Source organism: Saccopteryx leptura, chromosome 4, assembly GCF_036850995.1.
Source record: "Saccopteryx leptura isolate mSacLep1 chromosome 4, mSacLep1_pri_phased_curated, whole genome shotgun sequence".
Lineage (NCBI taxonomy): Eukaryota > Metazoa > Chordata > Mammalia > Chiroptera > Emballonuridae > Saccopteryx > Saccopteryx leptura.
This window is the reverse complement of record NC_089506.1, coordinates 204,840,644-204,859,005: the sequence shown is the minus strand read 5'-3', so window position 1 is coordinate 204,859,005 and position 18,362 is coordinate 204,840,644. Positions and strand designations below refer to the sequence as shown.

General features: G+C 49.1%; 1 protein-coding gene across 2 annotated transcripts; it reads right to left on the bottom strand.

Moving 5' to 3' along the window:
- Positions 1-1,341: 1,341 nt before the first annotated feature.
- LITAF (lipopolysaccharide induced TNF factor) lies at positions 1,342-8,073 on the bottom strand. Of its 2 annotated transcripts, none has more exons than XM_066382601.1 (3): positions 7,849-8,073; positions 4,527-4,707; positions 1,342-1,637 (listed from the first exon to the last, which is right to left on the bottom strand). In XM_066382601.1, exons 1-3 carry the CDS (start codon positions 8,066-8,068, stop codon positions 1,529-1,531), a joined length of 510 nt encoding a protein of 169 aa, XP_066238698.1. In that variant the 5' UTR covers positions 8,069-8,073; the 3' UTR covers positions 1,342-1,528. The 2 variants fall into 2 exon arrangements, with proteins under 2 accessions (XP_066238698.1, XP_066238699.1); XM_066382602.1 differs by having other exon boundaries at positions 4,527-4,683.
- Positions 8,074-18,362: the final 10,289 nt, after the last annotated feature.

Sequence of the window (18,362 nt, the reverse complement as noted above, 5' to 3'; positions counted from 1 at the left end):
TTTGTAACTGACGGCTAAAAGCATGAGACCGTTCTTCACACTGTAAGAACTGATAAATAGTTCACCAAATGAACCAAAGACTTTATTTTTTTTTAAAAGCAGATGAACACCAAAGTATGGTGTAGTATCCATATTCGTTGCAAAAATAATTACTGAAACTTTCAACACATCAAATGAAGAAGCTGAATCAATGGTTACGACTCTTAATTTTCAGCCAATATACAGATTTTCATTCATGGTCTAGGGCTTGATTTCTACATGATATTATTCACATGCATTCCCTCTGCCTATTTACTATCAAAACGGGGACTCTTGGAAGTCGAGTCCGGCTTTGTCTTGATTTCAGAGGTGACAGCAGCAACCCCAGAACTCTGGCTTGCTGCTGGGGTTCTAGAAATCCTGTCTTCCGATGTTATACAACAAATTACATTTCTGAAAAATAAAATCAGACTTTAGATTCCTTTGAGCTCATTGAGGTCCCCAAGCTTTTCAGCACCATGGTACCCAGACGCACTCACACAGGCTTTCCACCAGGACACAGAAGGGGCCCCACTTTCAGAGTCCCGTTATAGAGGATTTTAAGAACCACACTAAACTTGAGTAAGGGCAGTGGATGTAATTATCCATTACACTTTCTATTAAGGGAAAAATATATATATATATGTATATACGAGAGTGCCCCAGCAAACGGGAAAATGATACCAATTACATGGTTATGGAAAATGGTTCTATAAACCCCCTTTCGAAACTATGTTCAAAGGTGTTTAAGACCAAAAGGTCATAAAAACTGTTAATGCAAATAATTTCTCCATAAGAAAAAAGCCCTTCATGAAAAGCAGCTGAGGATCCGGCACAGAGGACGGAGGGCGGACGGACCAATGGTGGGCTCTGGCTCTGTGTCACTAGCTAGCATGAGGTCACCACCGCACAGACGTGTGCCTGGGGGTGGGCAGAGTCCCTCCACGGACTTAAAAACAAATTAAGAAATTAAAGTGAATTTTTGTGCTAGTGAAAAGCCTGCGGTTATAGAATCTGAGAGCCAAGGCCTTAGGGCAAGGTTCCTGTCACCAGACACGAGAACAGATGGACATGATGGTAGGCACTGAAGGCTGGCTTAGCCGTAGTCAGGCCAGAAAAGTCTCAAAAATACGGCAAACTGTAAGGCTTCTCAGTTTGAGCCCCCCACCAGAAGGCCCACTGAGGCAGGGAAGGAAGCTGGGAAGGCAATCACCAGAAGAGACTCAGACAAGTCAACGACGGACTTGGGTGGCAGACAGGCGGGAAGCCCCGGACCCCGTGCTCAAGGTGAATGTCTTTGCATGTCCTGTGCACGACTCCAAGCAGCAATTTCTGGGGTTTGGACGTGTGTTACTTTTGCGATATTTTCCCCCCAAAAGAAGACACGAAGGTGGAGCCCCTGGAGAGGTGAGACCAGCAAGGTGGGACCTCCGCCAGGGGTGGAGCTGGGGAGAGTCGGAAAGGGCTTCCTGCCCTGCCGCACACGGCTCCCTCCAGGTCTGGTCGAGTCCTACAAACGCTTGTAGGTGCCCAGGAGAGCTTTGCAGTTGGGACAGTAATGGTCCACGTCCTGCAGGGCGTCCACACAGAAAGGGATGAAGCAGCAGCCCGCGATGCACCTGGAAGAATAAGAACAGCCACACACAGACCATGTTAGCGACAGGAATAGCGTGGATGGTGGCTGTCAGAAAGATCCATCAAGGCCCTGGCCGGTTGGCTCAGCGGTAGAGCGTCGGCCTGGTGTGCGGGGGACCCGGGTTCGATTCCCGGCCAGGGCACATAGGAGAAGCGCCCATTTGCTTCTCCACCCCCCCCCTCCTTCCTCTCTGTCTCTCTCTTCCCCTCCCGCAGCCAAGGCTCCATTGGAGCAAGGATGGCCCGGGCGCTGGGGATGGCTCCTTGGCCTCTGCCCCAGGCGCTAGAGTGGCTCTGGTAGCAACAGAGCGACGCCCCGGAGGGGCAGAGCATCGCCCCCTGGTGGGCAGAGCGTCGCCCCTGGTGGGCGTGCAGGGTGGATCCCGGTCGGGCGCATGCGGGAGTCTGTCTGACTGTCTCTCCCCGTTTCCTGCTTCAGAAAAATACAAAAAAAAAAAAAAAGATCCGTCAGGCTTCCTCATCCCCCGGAACCTATGAATGGGACCTTCTTTGGTGAACGGTTCTTTGCAGATATAATTAAGGATCACAAAATGGGGTCATGCTGGATAAACCAGGTGGGCTCCCTAAACCCAATGACCGGTGTCCTTATAGGAAGAGGAGAGGACAGACAGAAATGCAGGGGGACAGAGGTCATGTGAAGACAGAGGCAGTGATGCAGCCACAAGCCAAGGAACACCTGGACTACCAGAAACTGGAAGAGGTTGGAAGGTTCTCTCTTTAGAGCCTTCAGAGAGAACATGGTGCCTTGATTTTAGACTTCTAGCCTCCAGAATGTTGAGAATAAATTTATTTATTTATTTATTTATTTATTTATTTATTTATTTATTTATTTATTGTATTGATTTGGAAGAGAGAAAAACATCAATTTGTTGTTCCACTTATTCTCACGCATTCACTGGTTGGTTCCTGCATGTGCTGCAACCAGGGATCGAACCTGCAACCGTGGAGCATCATGACGATGCTCTAACAGATTGAGCTAATCAGCCATGGCAGTGGTCGGCAAACCGCGGCTCGCAAGCCACATGCGGCTCTTTGGTCCCTTGAGTGTGGCTCTTCCACAAAATACCATATGCGGGTGCAAAGGCCAGCTTAGGAGTACTCTAAGTTAATAGCAATGTACCTACCTATATAGTTTAAGTTTTAAAAATTTGGCTCTCAAAAGAAATTACAGTCATTGTACTGTTGATATATGGCCCTGTTGACTAATTAGTTTGCTGACCACTGAGCCAGGGCAAATATTTATTACTTTTAACCAAGAGATTTGTGTTCATTTGTTACGGCAGCTCTAGGCAACTAATACAGCAACTACCGCCCAGGCTGCTGCCACAGACTGTACCGAGCATGTTTTCAGTCTTGGGTTATCTGGGCGCCTTTCAAAGTCTTAGATTGAGGCTGGTGAACTTCTTTTATAAAGGGCCAGACAGTATATATTTTATCTGCCAGCGGAGTGTGAAAATTGTCACAGATAATCTACATACAAATGGCACGTATGTGGCCCTGGCCGGTTGGCTCAGCGGTAGAGCGTCGGCCTAGCGTGCGGAGGACCCGGGTTCGATTCCCGGCCAGGGCACACAGGAGAAGCGCCCATTTGCTTCTCCACCCCTCCGCCGCGCTTTCCTCTCTGTCTCTCTCTTCCCCTCCCGCAGCCGAGGCTCCATTGGAGCAAAGATGGCCCGGGCGCTGGGGATGGCTCTGTGGCCTCTGCCCCAGGCGCTAGAGTGGCTCTGGTCGCAATATGGCGACGCCCAGGATGGGCAGAGCATCGCCCCCTGGTGGGCAGAGCGTCGCCCCCTGGTGGGCGTGCCGGGTGGATCCCGGTCGGGCGCATGAGGGAGTCTGTCTGACTGTCTCTCCCTGTTTCCAGCTTCAGAAAAATGAAAAAAAAAAAAAAAAAAAAAAAAGAAAACAAATGGCACGTATGTGTTCCAATAAAGCCTATACTGGGTTGGATTTGGCCCCTGGGCTATAGTTTGCTGACCTCAGTCTCAGGCTGATTACTTTTCCATATGGAGTGGCTGCTTCTTAGAGCAACAACCAAAGTCCCCCAAAACCTATGTAATCAGCAAACACAGGCCAGACCTTCATGAGGCCTGTGACATAGTAAGAAATGGCCAGTTATACAAGAGGCAAGGGCTCCTGAACAGAGATATACAAACACCATTTCCTTTGTGGAAGAAAACAGAGCCCCAGGGTTTTCTGAGCGAGTCCCCCGGACCAGGAATAGGGTGACTGCCTTTATCTCTTTGGGGGAAAAAAATTAAATTGTGTTTCTTCAAATTTCTCCCAGAACAGAAACTATTATTTCTTTTAATATAATACCCTTGGTGCAGACATAAATATTTACACAATCCCCTTATGGAGGCAATGGGAAAAATACTTGGGCTCGTAAAAGGGTAAGAAATTCTGAAGAGATGACGATCACGTATTTTAATGCACAGATTGTTTAAAGCTTCTTTCAGAGTCAGGCAAACATTATCATTTAGGTCATGAAATTCTAGGAAAAAAAAGAAATCCCTCGGGCATCACCCTACACAGATGCTAGTGGCGGCCATGCCTGTCCCTGCATGCAGGCAACGGTCTGAGCAGAGGAGTAAGGGGAAATGGTGGGACAGCAGCTTCCAGGCACTGATATGCTCAAGAGGTTCTCAGTGGTTCTCAGCAGGAGACGATTTCCAGTTATCAGGATGTGGGGAGGTGCTACAGGCGCACAGTGGGGAGAAGCCGGAGACGCTGCTCAACGTCTACCTGTACAGGACGACTCCCCACACAATAGAAGTATGTGCTACAGTGGAGAAATCTGGCAAGAGAAGCATGTGGGAGAGCTTGGGGGTCCGAGTGAACCCCAGACTTACCCGAGCAGGCACAGGCTCCCACAGGAGAGCCAGGTGAGGGCACCGGCGTTATAGGACAGCTGGGTCACAATCATCTTGTTGCAGGATGGGCAACCCATCTGGACGGGGCGGTCGAAAAAGGAGACCGGCTGCTGCACGTAGACCGTCTGCACGGCAACTGACGGAGGGGGAAGGACAGAGCCTGATTAGTGGACAAGGAAAACACTTGTCAGGTGACAGAAGGTCCAGGCAGGGTCTTGACAGTTAGATGCACACTCAGGAGCCAAATGTCCTCCGATGGGTGAATGGATAAGCAAAATGTGGTCCATCCACACGACAAAATGTTCAGCCTTAAGAAGAAATGTGGCCTGACCAGGTGGTGGCGCAGTGGATAGAGCGTTAGACTGGGATGCGGAGGACCCAGGTTCGAGACCCCGAGGTCACTAGCTTGAGCGCAGGCTCATCTGGTTTGAGCAAAGCTCACCAGCTTGGACCCAAGGTCGCTGGCTCGAGCAAGGGGTTACTCGGTCTGCTGAAGGCCCACGGTCAAGGCACATATGAGAAAGCAATCAATGAACAACTAAGGTGTCACAATGAAAAACTGATGATTAATGCTTCTCATCTCTCTCCATTCCTGTCTGTCTGTCCCTATCTATCCTTCTCTCTGACTCTGTGTCCCTGTAAAAAAAAAAAAGGAAAAGAAAGAAATGTGGTTCTGACATAGCTACAACATGGACGGACCTTGAGGACATTGCTAAGGAAACAAGCCATTCACAAAAGGACAAACACTGCAGGACTCCTCGTCTCGGAGGCACCAGTCAGACACAGAGAGGCAGAAAGTAGAGGGTGGTTGTCAGGGGTTGCAGGGAGGGCAAATGGGGAGTTGTTTCATGGAGATAGAGTTTTAGTGTCACAAAACGAAAAGGTTTTGGAAATGGGTGGTGGTTGTGGTTGCACAAAAATGTGAATATAATTAATGCCACTGAACTCAGAAATGCTGAAGATGATGTATTTTATGTTGCATATTCTACCACAATATAAAAATGGGGGAGGTAGGGCTGAGGCTGATCAAAAGGGAGAAAGAGGAAATTGTAGCAGACTTCCAAAATGATCGTTTGAGGGGCTCCCGAACCGGCACGTGTGAGCTGGGGGAAAGGACTGTGCTCCTGGAGGAGGGAGAGCTGGGGCAGCCACCAGCAAGAAGCCCCTTCCAGGGGCCACGGCTCCTTTGCCAGCATGGATTTCTCAAGTTGGGAGCACGTCACTGAAGCAGTTGCAGTTTTATTTGTTTTTTTTTACAGCTTCTTCTCCCCAAAATGATTTGTAGCCGTGTGTGTGGCACTTTGCCCTGATATATATGCTCTATAATAAAAACCAAAGCTAATATTAAAAAAGGGGGGGGGGGCTGATCAAAAGGGAAAAACAGGAAACAGTAGCAGATTTCCAAAATTACCATTTGAGGGGCTCTCCGAAAGTCCAGTGCAAGATGCGGAAAAGGACCGCACTCCTGGAGGAGGGGTGTGGCTCCGCTCAGACAGCTTTCACACCCAACGGTCCATGGACCCGTGTGGGGAAGCTTCCTAAGAACGCAGATTCCCAAGCACAGTCCGATTCAGCGGATACAGGGCAGGGTCCCCAAACTGCGTTCTAAGTGCCCTGGGTGGTTCTCCAAAGGTGGTCCGCAGATGGTCATTTCAGAGACCGTGATGCGGGGTTCTGCCTCCCGTTTTCTTCACCCCTAGGTTAGTGGCTGTCAGAGGCTGGGGGAGGGGGAATGGGGAATGACTGTAACGGGTACAGGATTTTTCTCCGGGGTGACGGAAATGCTCTGGAATGCGTGCTGATGGTTGTGCAACTCTGCGAACAGACTAAAACCACTGAACTGTACACTTGAAAAGACTGAACTTTATGGCCTGGGAATTATATCTCAATGAAGCTGTTGTTTTTTAAATGGATATAACGAAGTTGTTGTTAGGATTAAATAAAATAATGCTGGTAAAGAAAGAGCCTCACACCGAGCCTGGCACAGACTGGCCTCTGGATGAAACAACTCCCTCTTTTCACAAAAGGAGGCTCCATTATCGACTCCAGAGCCCAGTGCAGAGGCTAGAGCTCACAGGGCCGGAGAACTCTGATGCTGTTCTTTACAAGTCAGGGAACCGCGTGGACACATGAAAGGAGCATATGAAATCATGCTAAAAAGAGACAGCTACATGGCAAACATGTACAGACGTTCACAACCATTGGAAGAGAGTCCAGAGTCGTGTTAATTCCGAGGCACTTAACAGTTTCACATGTTCTGTTTGGTATTTGGCAAAGTGGTTTAAGCTCGTATTTCTGTCAAAGTGACCTCCTTCTGTTCCTTTTTAGGTTGTTGGAATGCCCTTGTTATAATCTATGTATTAGAGGAAATTAACAATGGCCAGAGCTAACTGAGCCCAGTCCTCCTGCAGAGACCTAGAATGGTGCCCCTCCCAGAAAAGCAGGATGAAGCACACTTAGGACTTCTGTGTAAATTGTGTTAATAATTTATTTATTTATTCTTTTTTGGTGCAAGAATGAGTAATTTACTGAGCAGAAAGGGATTTAAAATCATCAAAAGTTATTTTGTCCTCTCCCTTCTCAAGGGGTCAAAGTTACTTGAGCACTTTAATCAAATAATGACTTATTATACACTTTCATTTTTAAGAACTCACTGATGTAGGTACTTGATGAACCCCAACTTACAGATGGAAAAACTGAGGCTCAAGGGGGTTAGGTGAACCAGAGAGACTCACAGGACCGCTCTCTGACCTGGCGATTTCCTCCTGCGCTGACTGTGACACTGAAGCGGCTCCTCCCTGGGCAGCAGGAAGTACCCAAGGGCAAGGCCAGGAAGAAGCTGCTGGAAGGCAGGGGACAACCTTTGCAAACGGAGTGCTGGCGGCCGGGGCGGGTTCAGCTCACCCATCCTCACTCATAGCTATTTCTTCCCCTCTCCTACTCCAGCCCTGAACTTGGGGCCCAGCGCTTCTATCAAACCTCAGCAGGAAGGGTGGGGACCCTTAAAAGCAAACTGCCACTGCCAAATTTCTCTGGCACAGTTGGCTGTGCCTCTGTATAAGTGCCAAAGGATCGATTTATGGCGGACTCGGGAAAGCTCATAAACTGGACTTTATTGCAGAAAAGCCATGAGCCTCACTGATGCGGAACCTAAAAGACTGTATGTAACATTTCATACAAATAATGAAAACTGAACTGACTGGCGTTTCGCTTAGACTCAGAGTCACTTGGGTGGCTCCCCTGAATCTCGTGGGGGCTCCAAGTCCAGGGCAGCAAGGGGGACCCGGGAGGCTGCACGTACTTGCGTTGGCGTTGGGGACGGGCCCTGGCTGGGTGTAGTAGGCAGGAGGGCTCACACCCTTCCCATCGGGGCCAGTCACGAGCCCTGTGGCTGGCCCAGGCACCGGTGCAGGAGGCGTGGGGAAGTAACTGTTAATGGCCACCGTCTCTTCATAGGATGGGGGTGCCGTGGGCACCGACGAAGGCCCAGCGGCCGCCTGGTACAATCCTGGAGCAGACATTTCACCTAAAGCAAAACCAGAAGAAACCAGATCAGAAATTCAATCGACCCTCGTCTCTCTCCTCCACCCTCATCTTTCATTTTCTACAGGATGGAAAGAAGATCTGAGGAAAGGATGTGTGCAGCCTGGTCCAAAAGCCAGGAAGGGAGTTCAGGTCCCTTCAAGACCCAAGAATTACCCCCTCAACAAGGCTTCCCTAAATAAAGATAAAAGGTAGATAATGACAACTGACAACCTCCCCAACCTAGAAAATCCCAGGGCGAACACCGCTCGACTTGAGCACAAGTTTCTTCGCACTTCAAACCACCCAACCACCACCTGTCTTTCACATCTAGTGTTTTCTTCCTTTTTTAACTGTTGTGGTTTCTTACAAATAAAGTTTCAGGAGCCAGAAATGGCAAAAGCATTCCAAAGCTAACCACAAGCTACGGCAGATACAGTGCTGAGCAAAAGAAGCCAGACGCCAAAAACGCACACAGTGTGTGACACACCTTGTGCGTAAAGTTCAGAACTGGGCAAAATGAATCATGAGGCTAGAAGTTAGGGAAGTGGTGACTCTGGGGAGGTGGAGAAGAGTCTGGAAGGCGTGGGAGGGAGGCCCTTTTGGGGGGTTGGTCATGTTCTCTTTCTGCATCTGGGGGCTGGTTATGAGGGTATAGTACCTTTGTGAAAATTCGAGTTGTACAATTATGTGCACTTTCCTGGATGTGTGATATAGTTTTTAAAAAGGTAAACACACGCTCACATGCACACACACACATACCAGTCCCCATTTTGAAAAATGAGTGTCAGAGCCGCCAGGCACCTATTTCCCTTTGTGAGGGCAAAGAAAGCATTTTCTCCTCGTGGAGCCCGATGCCCGCCTAGAATTACATGGCCTGTACCCAGGCCGTGTTCCTGTTGGAAGGCCCGCGCTCACAGCTCGGGGGGCAGCCAGCCGAGCAGGACACAGTGCCGTCCTTTGTGTGGCTGTTTTCCAGCGGGGCAGGGCCAGGGCTGCCGCGTTAGAGGATCCATTCACATCTGCCCCAGGAGAAATGGGGATATGAGCTCCCGGGGCAGCGAGCCACGCCAGGGCTGGACGGGCCTGCGGCCCCTTCCCTGGCGTCCTGCTCCATCGTGGGAAGCGGAGGCGGCAGTTAATTCTGCTGCAAGGAGAAGGGGAGAATCCTTCGAGGAAGCTTGGCCGTGATGCCACATGCGCGTGAGACAAGAGACTTCTCTGGGAGAAGAAGGCAAGAAAGGGCATGTTTTTCAAAGTGGTGCACGGGAAAGCGAACGTGTGCAAAACACTGTCAATAAATAAGTGCGATCGGTTGGGATGAGGTTCTAGAAAATTCTGAAAGTCCTTTTGAGGTGTTTAGACTTTGTGCTGTCCAGTGGAACTTTCTGGAAGGATGGAAATGTTCTCTATTTGGGCTGTCCAATAGGGTCGCCACCAGCCACACAAGGCTGCCGAACACGTGAAATGTGGCAAGTGTGACTGAGGGACTCAACTTTCAAACTGTATTTAAGTTCAAGAAATTTAAATTTAAAATCAAATATGGAATTCAATTACTGAAAAACTTTTCTGTTAAGTCTAGGACACCTTGGGTATGTGAATCTACTTTTGCAACAGCGAATGTAATAAACTCTGAATTGAGATCAAATGTTTTTGATAAAATTTTAGATTCCAGCTTGGGATATGGCCGTGTAAAATACACCCTGGATTTCAAACACTTTTAAAAACGTGAGTGGTAAATAAATATCTCGTTCGCTAAGTTTTTAATAGCGATTGTACGTGGGAATGATGCTATTTCAGCTAGATGGAGCTAAGTAAAATATGTTGTTAAAATTCATTTCACCTGTTTCTCTTCAACTTTTTAAAATGTGGCTACTGAACAATTTTAAATGACCTGTGTGGCTCATTTCCTGGTTCTGCTGGACGGCAACGCTGTGGAGCAATGGGGGCCGTGGAGGCTTACAGAGAAGAGGAAGATCCAACCCTAGAAAGGGTGGATGACACAGACGGGCTGTAAGAGACGCAAGAAGGACACCGTCGGAGGCCCCTATGTGTGGGTGGAGAGGACAGGAGGGCAGACACCCCGGTCTACAGGGAAGGGTAAGCAGGAGGGCAGATCACAGACCATCTCTGTGAAAGCAGGCTCACGGGTTAACAATGAGAACACAGTGAAAAATGGTTAAGGAAGGTTGCCAGGTTCCTCTGACATACACTTACAAAAATGCAGAAGAACAAAGAAAGAGCACAAAGATCAGCCCCCGGACGCTCCTCTGTCAGGCTCACCCCCTAAGTCTGCTGCTGTCCCCCCAGCCTGGCCCCAGCCACCTCCCCCATCTGCTTCTGGCAGGGACAGGGCTCCAGGAGTCCTCAGCTGGGGGGAGCAGGCCAGGGTGCCGCGCAAGAATTTATATCCACGCTCAACGTCAAGGACATGCTGTCCCTTTCTGTCTCAGGAAAGGCAGACCCTACATGATTTATTATGAAAACGGAGTCATTTAAAAAAAAAAACCCACAAGAGCAGAAAACGTGATGCATCCAGCAAGCCTAAAAATAGCCCTGTTTGCGGCGGTTGCCGTGGAAGGGCTTTGGGAGGGGAAAATTAGGTCTGGGGTACCCTAAACTGTGTAAAGAGTTTTGGGTCAAACCTCTGGAAGTCAGGGACTCAAGCCAGAAGCGGACTTCTACTTCCAAACCACTGCTTTGCTCCTCCAAAAGCAGAGAAACGAGGCCAGAAAATGTACAGAGAGAACATACAAGTGTCAGGCGGCTTCTGTCCACGAACCGTAAAGAACTCCTTGTTCTGGAAATGAGGGCCCAGGGTCCCCATTTACCGACCAGGCATTATCTTTCCTGCAGTCACATCCGACTTCCTGGAATTTCAGAACACTGTCTTTTGGGAACATTGCTTTTGATTAAATAGCCACATAAACAAGTTTATAATTTTGAAAAGAACGAGCAACAAACTAGAATAAGAATATAAAAAAAAACAATTAAGAAAAAAAAAAAAAAGAACAAAGCAACAACTCATAACCAGCTGGTCTGGAAGCTTTCTAAATAAGCTCCACAGCATTCCTGCCCCAGGCCAGGCCAGGAAACTGCTGCACTCAGCCCCCCCCCCCCATTTCTTGTTACTTGTTATTTGGTTTCCCCCAGGGGCAGGAGGCCCACCCAGCCACCCACCTACTCACCCTTCCAGAAAGGTTGTTCCACCCGCCTCCACTCCCTCCCCCTAACCCCCATAACATGACAGGCTAAGAGCAGTGTGGTCTCTCACCCACCCCAACACACACACACACACACACACACACACACACTCACACTCACACACACTCACACACACTCTCACACTCCCTCTCTCTCTCTCCCTCTCTCTCTCTCTCTTCCACTGTCACCAGAGAAGCCTGTCACTCAGATCTGGCCTCCTGTGTGCTGAGGGACTAGCACAATTACATCTAATACTTGCATCTCTTTTTCTGGGACTGACTGGAAACCCTAGGAAAACATCTCTGAGTTAAAGAAAAACCGCAAAGCCACAGTTTTGCACATAAAAGCACAGCCTTGAGAATCCTGGGCAGAGCCCTGGTCGCCATGGTTACAGAGAGCTTTGTAGGGGGAAATAAAAGAACAAACAAGGGGGCTCCTTCCTCCCCCCCCACCCATTGTTTAACTTTGTTATTAAGCCCCTGAGAGGGGCTTTTCTCGATTGTCCATTTAACAGAACATTGCCCATTTAACGGAACGCGTTGAAGGCCGGTCTCCATTCACTTTCCACCCACCCCCAAGGAGATCAAGAAAACGCTAAGGGTTGGAGATTTCTGTTTTCACCATCTCAGAATGACTGTTTTATTAGCTACTTCCAAATCCAGGGAGGCATTCCAAATCCGTATTTTAAATATGGAAAATGTGACCAGGCTGGCCCGGTGGGCAGGTGACCCGTGCAGGCCCACAGGGCCCTCCACTCAGAAGGCCCCTCAGTGGAAACTCGGCTGCTGCCATCTTGAAATTCTGGGTATTTTCTGAAGGCAGGGCCCTGCATCCCCACGCCACGCGGGGTCGGGCGCTCTGTCTCCGAATGTGAACACTGGTTACAGACAGGGAAAAGGAGGCGTTTCCGATCCGCAGAGCTGCGTTCATGATGCACTGGGCTCGGCCTTGGAAACCAGCCCAGGACCAGCCGCCATATCCCGGCCCCCACGTACTGTTCTCATCTGTAAATAGGCCACTTGGAATTTTGGGATCCCTTGCTAAAAATGTCCCTTGTTCCAAGTCTCAAGTGTTTGCTTAGTGAAAGGCATTCTCTTAAATGGGCAGTGAGGGGGTGTAGGGATAGGAATTCCTGGGCCCGGAGGACCGAGTCTGGGAGCTCATTCATGGAACCCAGGCAGGGAACAAGATTTCCGGTATTGTTTTCATTACAGCTGCCGCCCCCACTCCCCTCCCACCCCCGCCCCGAGGAGAGAAATTAAATTATATTTAAATAATTAATTAAATTTAAATATAATTCAATTTTTGCCTAATAAAGGAAACAAAATACTAAGAAATACGATTTGGTTGGGTTAGGGTTGTTTTGAGGGCCACACAGCACTGCAATATCTGGGACATCTTCCCACCTTCCTCTCCCCGCCCAAGAACTGATTTTCACTCCCTCGGGTCCCTAGAGAGAATTAACGGTGTGGGTCCAATGAGTTTCCCAAATCACCAACATTTATCCACCTAGTATTTCTAAAATGTGTCTTCTCTTTTCATGTGGGCATCAATGCTATCCTCCAAATGCATTTTAACCTTTGACAGACCAAGTCCCTACATCAATATGGTCTTTAACAGGCATGCCCAGCCCTCACACCTTCATCTCGTGAGCTGCATCTGAGGGCGGTGGGCAGAATGGAGGGATCAGGCTGGGGACAATCCACTCTGCTGCACTGGGCTGGGCAGGGCAGGGCCGGCCGGGCTGGCCAGTTCCTCCTGTCACCAGTTACTCGTCTGGGTCTTGAACCTGCTGGGTCCTCGCTCCAGAAAGAAACTGAGGAATGCTAAGGGGTACCAGATAAGGAGGCTGTTAAAACTTTACTTTGGCATCTTTGAGTCCAGAGGTTCTGGCCTGAGCAAAATTTACTACTCTCAGGCCCTGGCCAGTTGGCTCAGCGGTAGAACATCGGCCTGGCGTGTGGAAGTCCTGGGTTCAATTGCCGGCCAGGGCACACAAGAGAAATGCCCATCTGCTTCTCCACCCTTCCCCTTCTCCTTTCTCTCTATCTCTCTCTTCCCCTCCTGCAGCCAAGGCTCCATGGGAGCAAAGTTGGCCCGGGCGCTGAGGATGGCTCTGTGGCCTCTGCCTCAGGTGCTAGAATGGCTCTGGTTGTGGCAGAGCGACGCCCCAGATGGGCAGAGCATCGCCCCCTGGTGGGCATGCCGGGTGGATCCCGGTCGGGCGCATGCGGGAGTCTGTCTGTCTGCCGCCCCCTGCTTCTCACTTCAGAAAAAAAAAAGAAAAAGAAGAAGAATGCTCCCTCTCCCCTTTCCTTGCTCTCACCACCCCACCCCACCCCCACCTACCAGTCATTCGGACACCCTTCCTCCCACCCTTTTTGTTGTTGTTTTCCTGTTTCATTTTACTATGAGTCTACATTCCTGTTTGTAATAACTTGGTTCCACTGGTTTTTTATTTTTAGTAAAGTCTCCTTATGCCAAGAAATAAAAATAAAAATAAAAATTTACTACTCTCTACCCCAACCCAGGCTCACAACTGGATCAGTATGAACCACATTGGGCTCTTTCTTTATTGTAATGGGCCCTTTAATCCATGCCTTACATGTGCCATCCCATGTAGTCCTCACACCACTGAGTCAGGAATTATCACCACCCCAGCTTACAAATGGAAAAATGGAACCCAGAGAGGTTAAGCTACTTGTCCAAAGTCACGCAGCGAGAGTGGCAGGGCTGGGGTTTGAACCCACACCCACCAGACTCCAGAGCTCGTTAGACCTCATCAAAATGCCTACAGGCTTGGGGACCCAGACACAATCAGCAGCCTTGTTTTGCACACTTCGTCCCCAAACAAAATGAGTAGAAAATAAATTCTTAGTGGAAGAAACACATTTGAACACCCCTCGAAGTGTCACCTCTCTCTGTGCCTCCCTAACATGGGTAAAAAGATGCACTTCCTGCAGACTTTCACACCGACACAACCAAGACAAAAGAAAAAAGACCTGCCTATAATGGATGCTAAGTACTTTTGTCACTGGGTACTCTGCAATTCAAACTGTCTTTAATAAGAATGGGGGTCAGTGAATAGTCAGGTTTTTTATTCTTCCCTCAAAGATCTCTGTTGTGGGTGTTGATAGTCCTATTTTCTGCTGCTTTGCTTAATATATAGTGTTTCCTTTATCCCTCCTACCTCAATGCCCCACTCATATTTCAGGCTGGGACCTACTCCTAATTTAGAGCTCTCTTTCCTCCTTTTGCCAACTTGTATTATGAATTTACCTTTGCCACCCAGCTTAGTGTATCCCAAGGTTCTCTTTACCAGGCCACAGTCACAGAGCTCCAGGGAAAAGCAACCTGGTCTCATCTCTCCAGGCAGAGGAGAACAGAAGCTCCATATCCACGCATGCTGCAAATGGCTTTTTCCAGTCTACCTGAATCATTACCAGCTAGAAGCAGCGGTCATTGGGACTTGGACATGAGCTGCAAAGTATAGAATGGTGACAACAATTCCAGTGCCATGCGGACTTTTCCTGTGGGGAACTTTCCTGGACTCCTGCTCCCTGTGACAGCTCCTAACAGACTGAACTGTGGTTGGGTTGCATTTTTCAGGGATTTGGCATGGTGATGGGGCCATCTTGGACTTGGGGAACATGTTAAGGACACTACTCTTTTATGGATTCTTGCTGTATGGGCCAAGAGTTTGCTTAAAGGCTTTTAATCACTGTAAAAAAATAGAGGACTGGATGAAGAAGATGGGGCACATATACACCATGGTATACTATTCAGCTAGGAGAAATGGTGACATCGGATCACTTATAGCGGAATGGTGGACTCTTGGTAGCATTGTGCGGGGTGAAATAAGCGAATCAGAAAAAAACAGGAACTGCAGGATTCCATACATTGGGGGGACATAAAAGCGAGACTAGGAGGCATGGACAGGAGTGTGGTGGCTATGGGGGGTGGGGGGAGGGAAGGAGGGAGAGGGGGAGGGGGAGGGGTACAGAGAGAACTGGATAGAGGGTGGCGGAGGATGATCTCTTTTCGGGTGATGGGTATGCAACAGAACTAAATGACAAGATAACCTGGAAATGTTTTCTTTGAATGTATGTACCCTGATTTATTGATGTCACCCCATTAAAATAAAAATTTATTAAAAAAAAAAAAAAGAATGGGGGTCAGGGCCTTAATGATCAACCAAAGGTGGATGGATGTCCCACAAAGCTCTTCCTTCCCATTTTGGGCAGACACACAATGAAGGGAGGAATCTCAGAATTTCTGGTGCAAAATTGTCCAAAGCTGCATATTTAAGGTGATGGTGTGGGTGGGATATCTTAGTCACACGCTGCAACACCAGGGGAAAAGAAGGCAAAGGCCTCTCGCCAGCTGAGTCTCAGAGCAGCTCGATCCCAGCTTCCTAACATCACTCTGTTGAAAGAGAAGAAAAAAACCTGGAAATCCTAGAGAGAAGCCACACCTTCTGGCCCAGTCATCTTCATGCCCGAGCTGATAGTGATGAACCCATCCAGAAACCCGGGACGTGGGAATAAACTCCACAAGGGAACTCACTTTCAGCAACGGGTCTGCCCCTAAAAATTTTAGCCTAAACAGCTTCAGTATTCCCCGAAACGGAGCAGGGAGAGCTGCTGTTCCAGGCGCTCAGCAATAGCTTGGGAGTCGTCTCATCGTCCTGCGCCTGCACCCGTATCCGCATGCATTCGCTGTCCTGAGGGCCGAGACTGGCAGCACCCTGGCTGGAACCCTAAATTCTAAGGCAGCGGTTCTCAACCTGTGGGTCGCGACCCCGGCGGGGGTCGAACGACCAAAACACAGGGGTCGCCAAAGCCATCGGAAATACATATTTTATTTAAAAATGTATTGTATAATAAATATGTATTTTCCTATGGCTTTAGGCGACCCCTGTGTTTTGGTCGTTCGACCCCCGCTGGGGTCGCGACCCACAGGTTGAGAACCGCTGTTCTAAGGGAAGACGGACTTCGGGGAAATCCAGAGATCGCAGGCTGAGCAGCTTTATAGCTGCTGATAATTCAGCTCCAAGACGTCACCAGCATCAGCCTCGAGAACATGATGCTAATTGAGAGAAGCCAGACACAAAAGGCCGCATCTCGTAGGGTTCCACTTACAGGAAACGTCCAGACTGGGTGAACCCACAGTGACGTGACAGAAAGCAAATGAGTGGCGTCCAGGGGCTGGAGGGAGGGTGCGGGGAGGAAATGGGGAGCAGCTGTTCATGAGCACGTTTTTTGGGGGATGAAAATGTTGTGGAACTAGACAGAGGGGACGACTGCACAACACTGTGAATGTACTAAATGCCACTGAATTGTACACTTTGAAACGGTGTATTTCCTGTTATGTGATCTTTACCTCAATAAGAAGGAAAAAAAGAAAAGCCATTGCTGGAGACCTCTGGTCTCCGCGTCACGAGCCAAGGCCTCCAACTGAGCCTCCGAATTCACCACTAGTCTCGGTTGCCCACCCAGTGACTCCCGTTTACCTAAAATCAAGACCATCAAGGTCTGACACCCCCCAGCGTGCCCCACGAGGGTGCCCAAAGGTCCTGGGCTGCCCAGGGTAAGGGGGCTCCCAGGACACACTGACCCCCCCTGCTTCTCACTCGTCTCCTTCCGCCTCCCACGCCACTGCAGAGGCAACTCTTGATCCATCTGCAGCCTTATTTACAGGTCTCCAACATGCCAGGGGCGCTCTTTCCTCTCGTATTTTCTTTCCTTTCCTCCATCCTTCCTTCCCTCTCTGCCTCCCTCCCTTTCTTCCCAATGTGTCTACAAATTCCTCTCCCCTGTCAAATCCCAGCATGCACGCCACTCCCTCCAAGAAACAATCTGGGGTCTTCCCAGGTGGGACTCCTCCCCAAACCTCTCTTCACAGCACAGAGATCGAGAGTGTGGTTCTGGAGCCAGACTGCTTATGGCCGCCTCCAGGCTCCGCCAGGCCCCACAGCTGGACACTGGTGCTCCCGTTTCCCCATCTGTACAACAGGCACAACAGCAGTTTCTTAAGGTTCTTTGGAGGATAAAATGAATCTTTGTGAAAAGTGCCCAGAATGAGGGACACATAAAGCACCAGTATGTGCTGGCTGTTATTATAAGTGTCCCTGCTGGACTTATAACAAAGCTGTTTTTTTTTTATTTGTCCATGTTCCAGACCAGTGTATGAGCCCTCTGAGCAAGGACTGAAATTTATTATTATTTTTTAAAAATGTTTTTAGGTTTTATTTATTCATTTTCAGAGAGAGAAAGAGAGAGAGAGAGAGAAGGGGGAGGAGCAGGAAGCATCAGCTCCCATATGTGCCTTGACCAGGCAAGCCCAGGGTTTCAAACCGGTGACCTCAGCGTTCCAGGTCATGCTTTACCCACTGTGCCACCACAGGTAGGGCCAGGACTGACACTTATTAAAATCTGCATCTCCAGCACATGGAACTAGGCTCCAAAGATGGGTGCTTCACAGGGGGACCTACCATCCCAGTTTGCCCGGGGTTTCCCTGGGTACGGGACTTTGGGTGCTAGAGCTGGGACTGTCCCAGGGACACCAGGACAAGTCGGTCACCCTGATGCTTCAACAAATGTTTGCAGAAAACGCCTGGGTATAAAAAAAAAAAAGGAAACTAAGACCCATCTTGGATGGCATCAAGTTCTGGAAGCTGACAGAAATGAAGAGGCTCTTACCCTAATAGCCCCAACTTAGAATCTGCGAAAAAAAGTTTTTAAAGGAAGGTGTTCACGAGACAACAGCCTCAATCATGGATGGTCTCACAACTCAGCTGGAGCAAACGTGAGGATTTGGACAAAGCATTGCCAAACAGGCTCCAGAACGGGATTCACTTCACTGGGTCTGGAATCTTTCATTTCCTCCAGGATTCCTGGGGGGAGCCATGTTTCTCAACAGGGCACCCTGGGGTGTGCAACAGGGGATCAAGTCAAGAGGTGGGTGGAAAGAACCTGCCAGGAGAAGTGTGGAGGCGTGTAAACACCAACACGATAAAATCAGAAAGAATGAAAGCCAGTCTCTGAACCTCAGCACTGGCCCGTTTTTACTCCTTGATGCAAGTGTGTG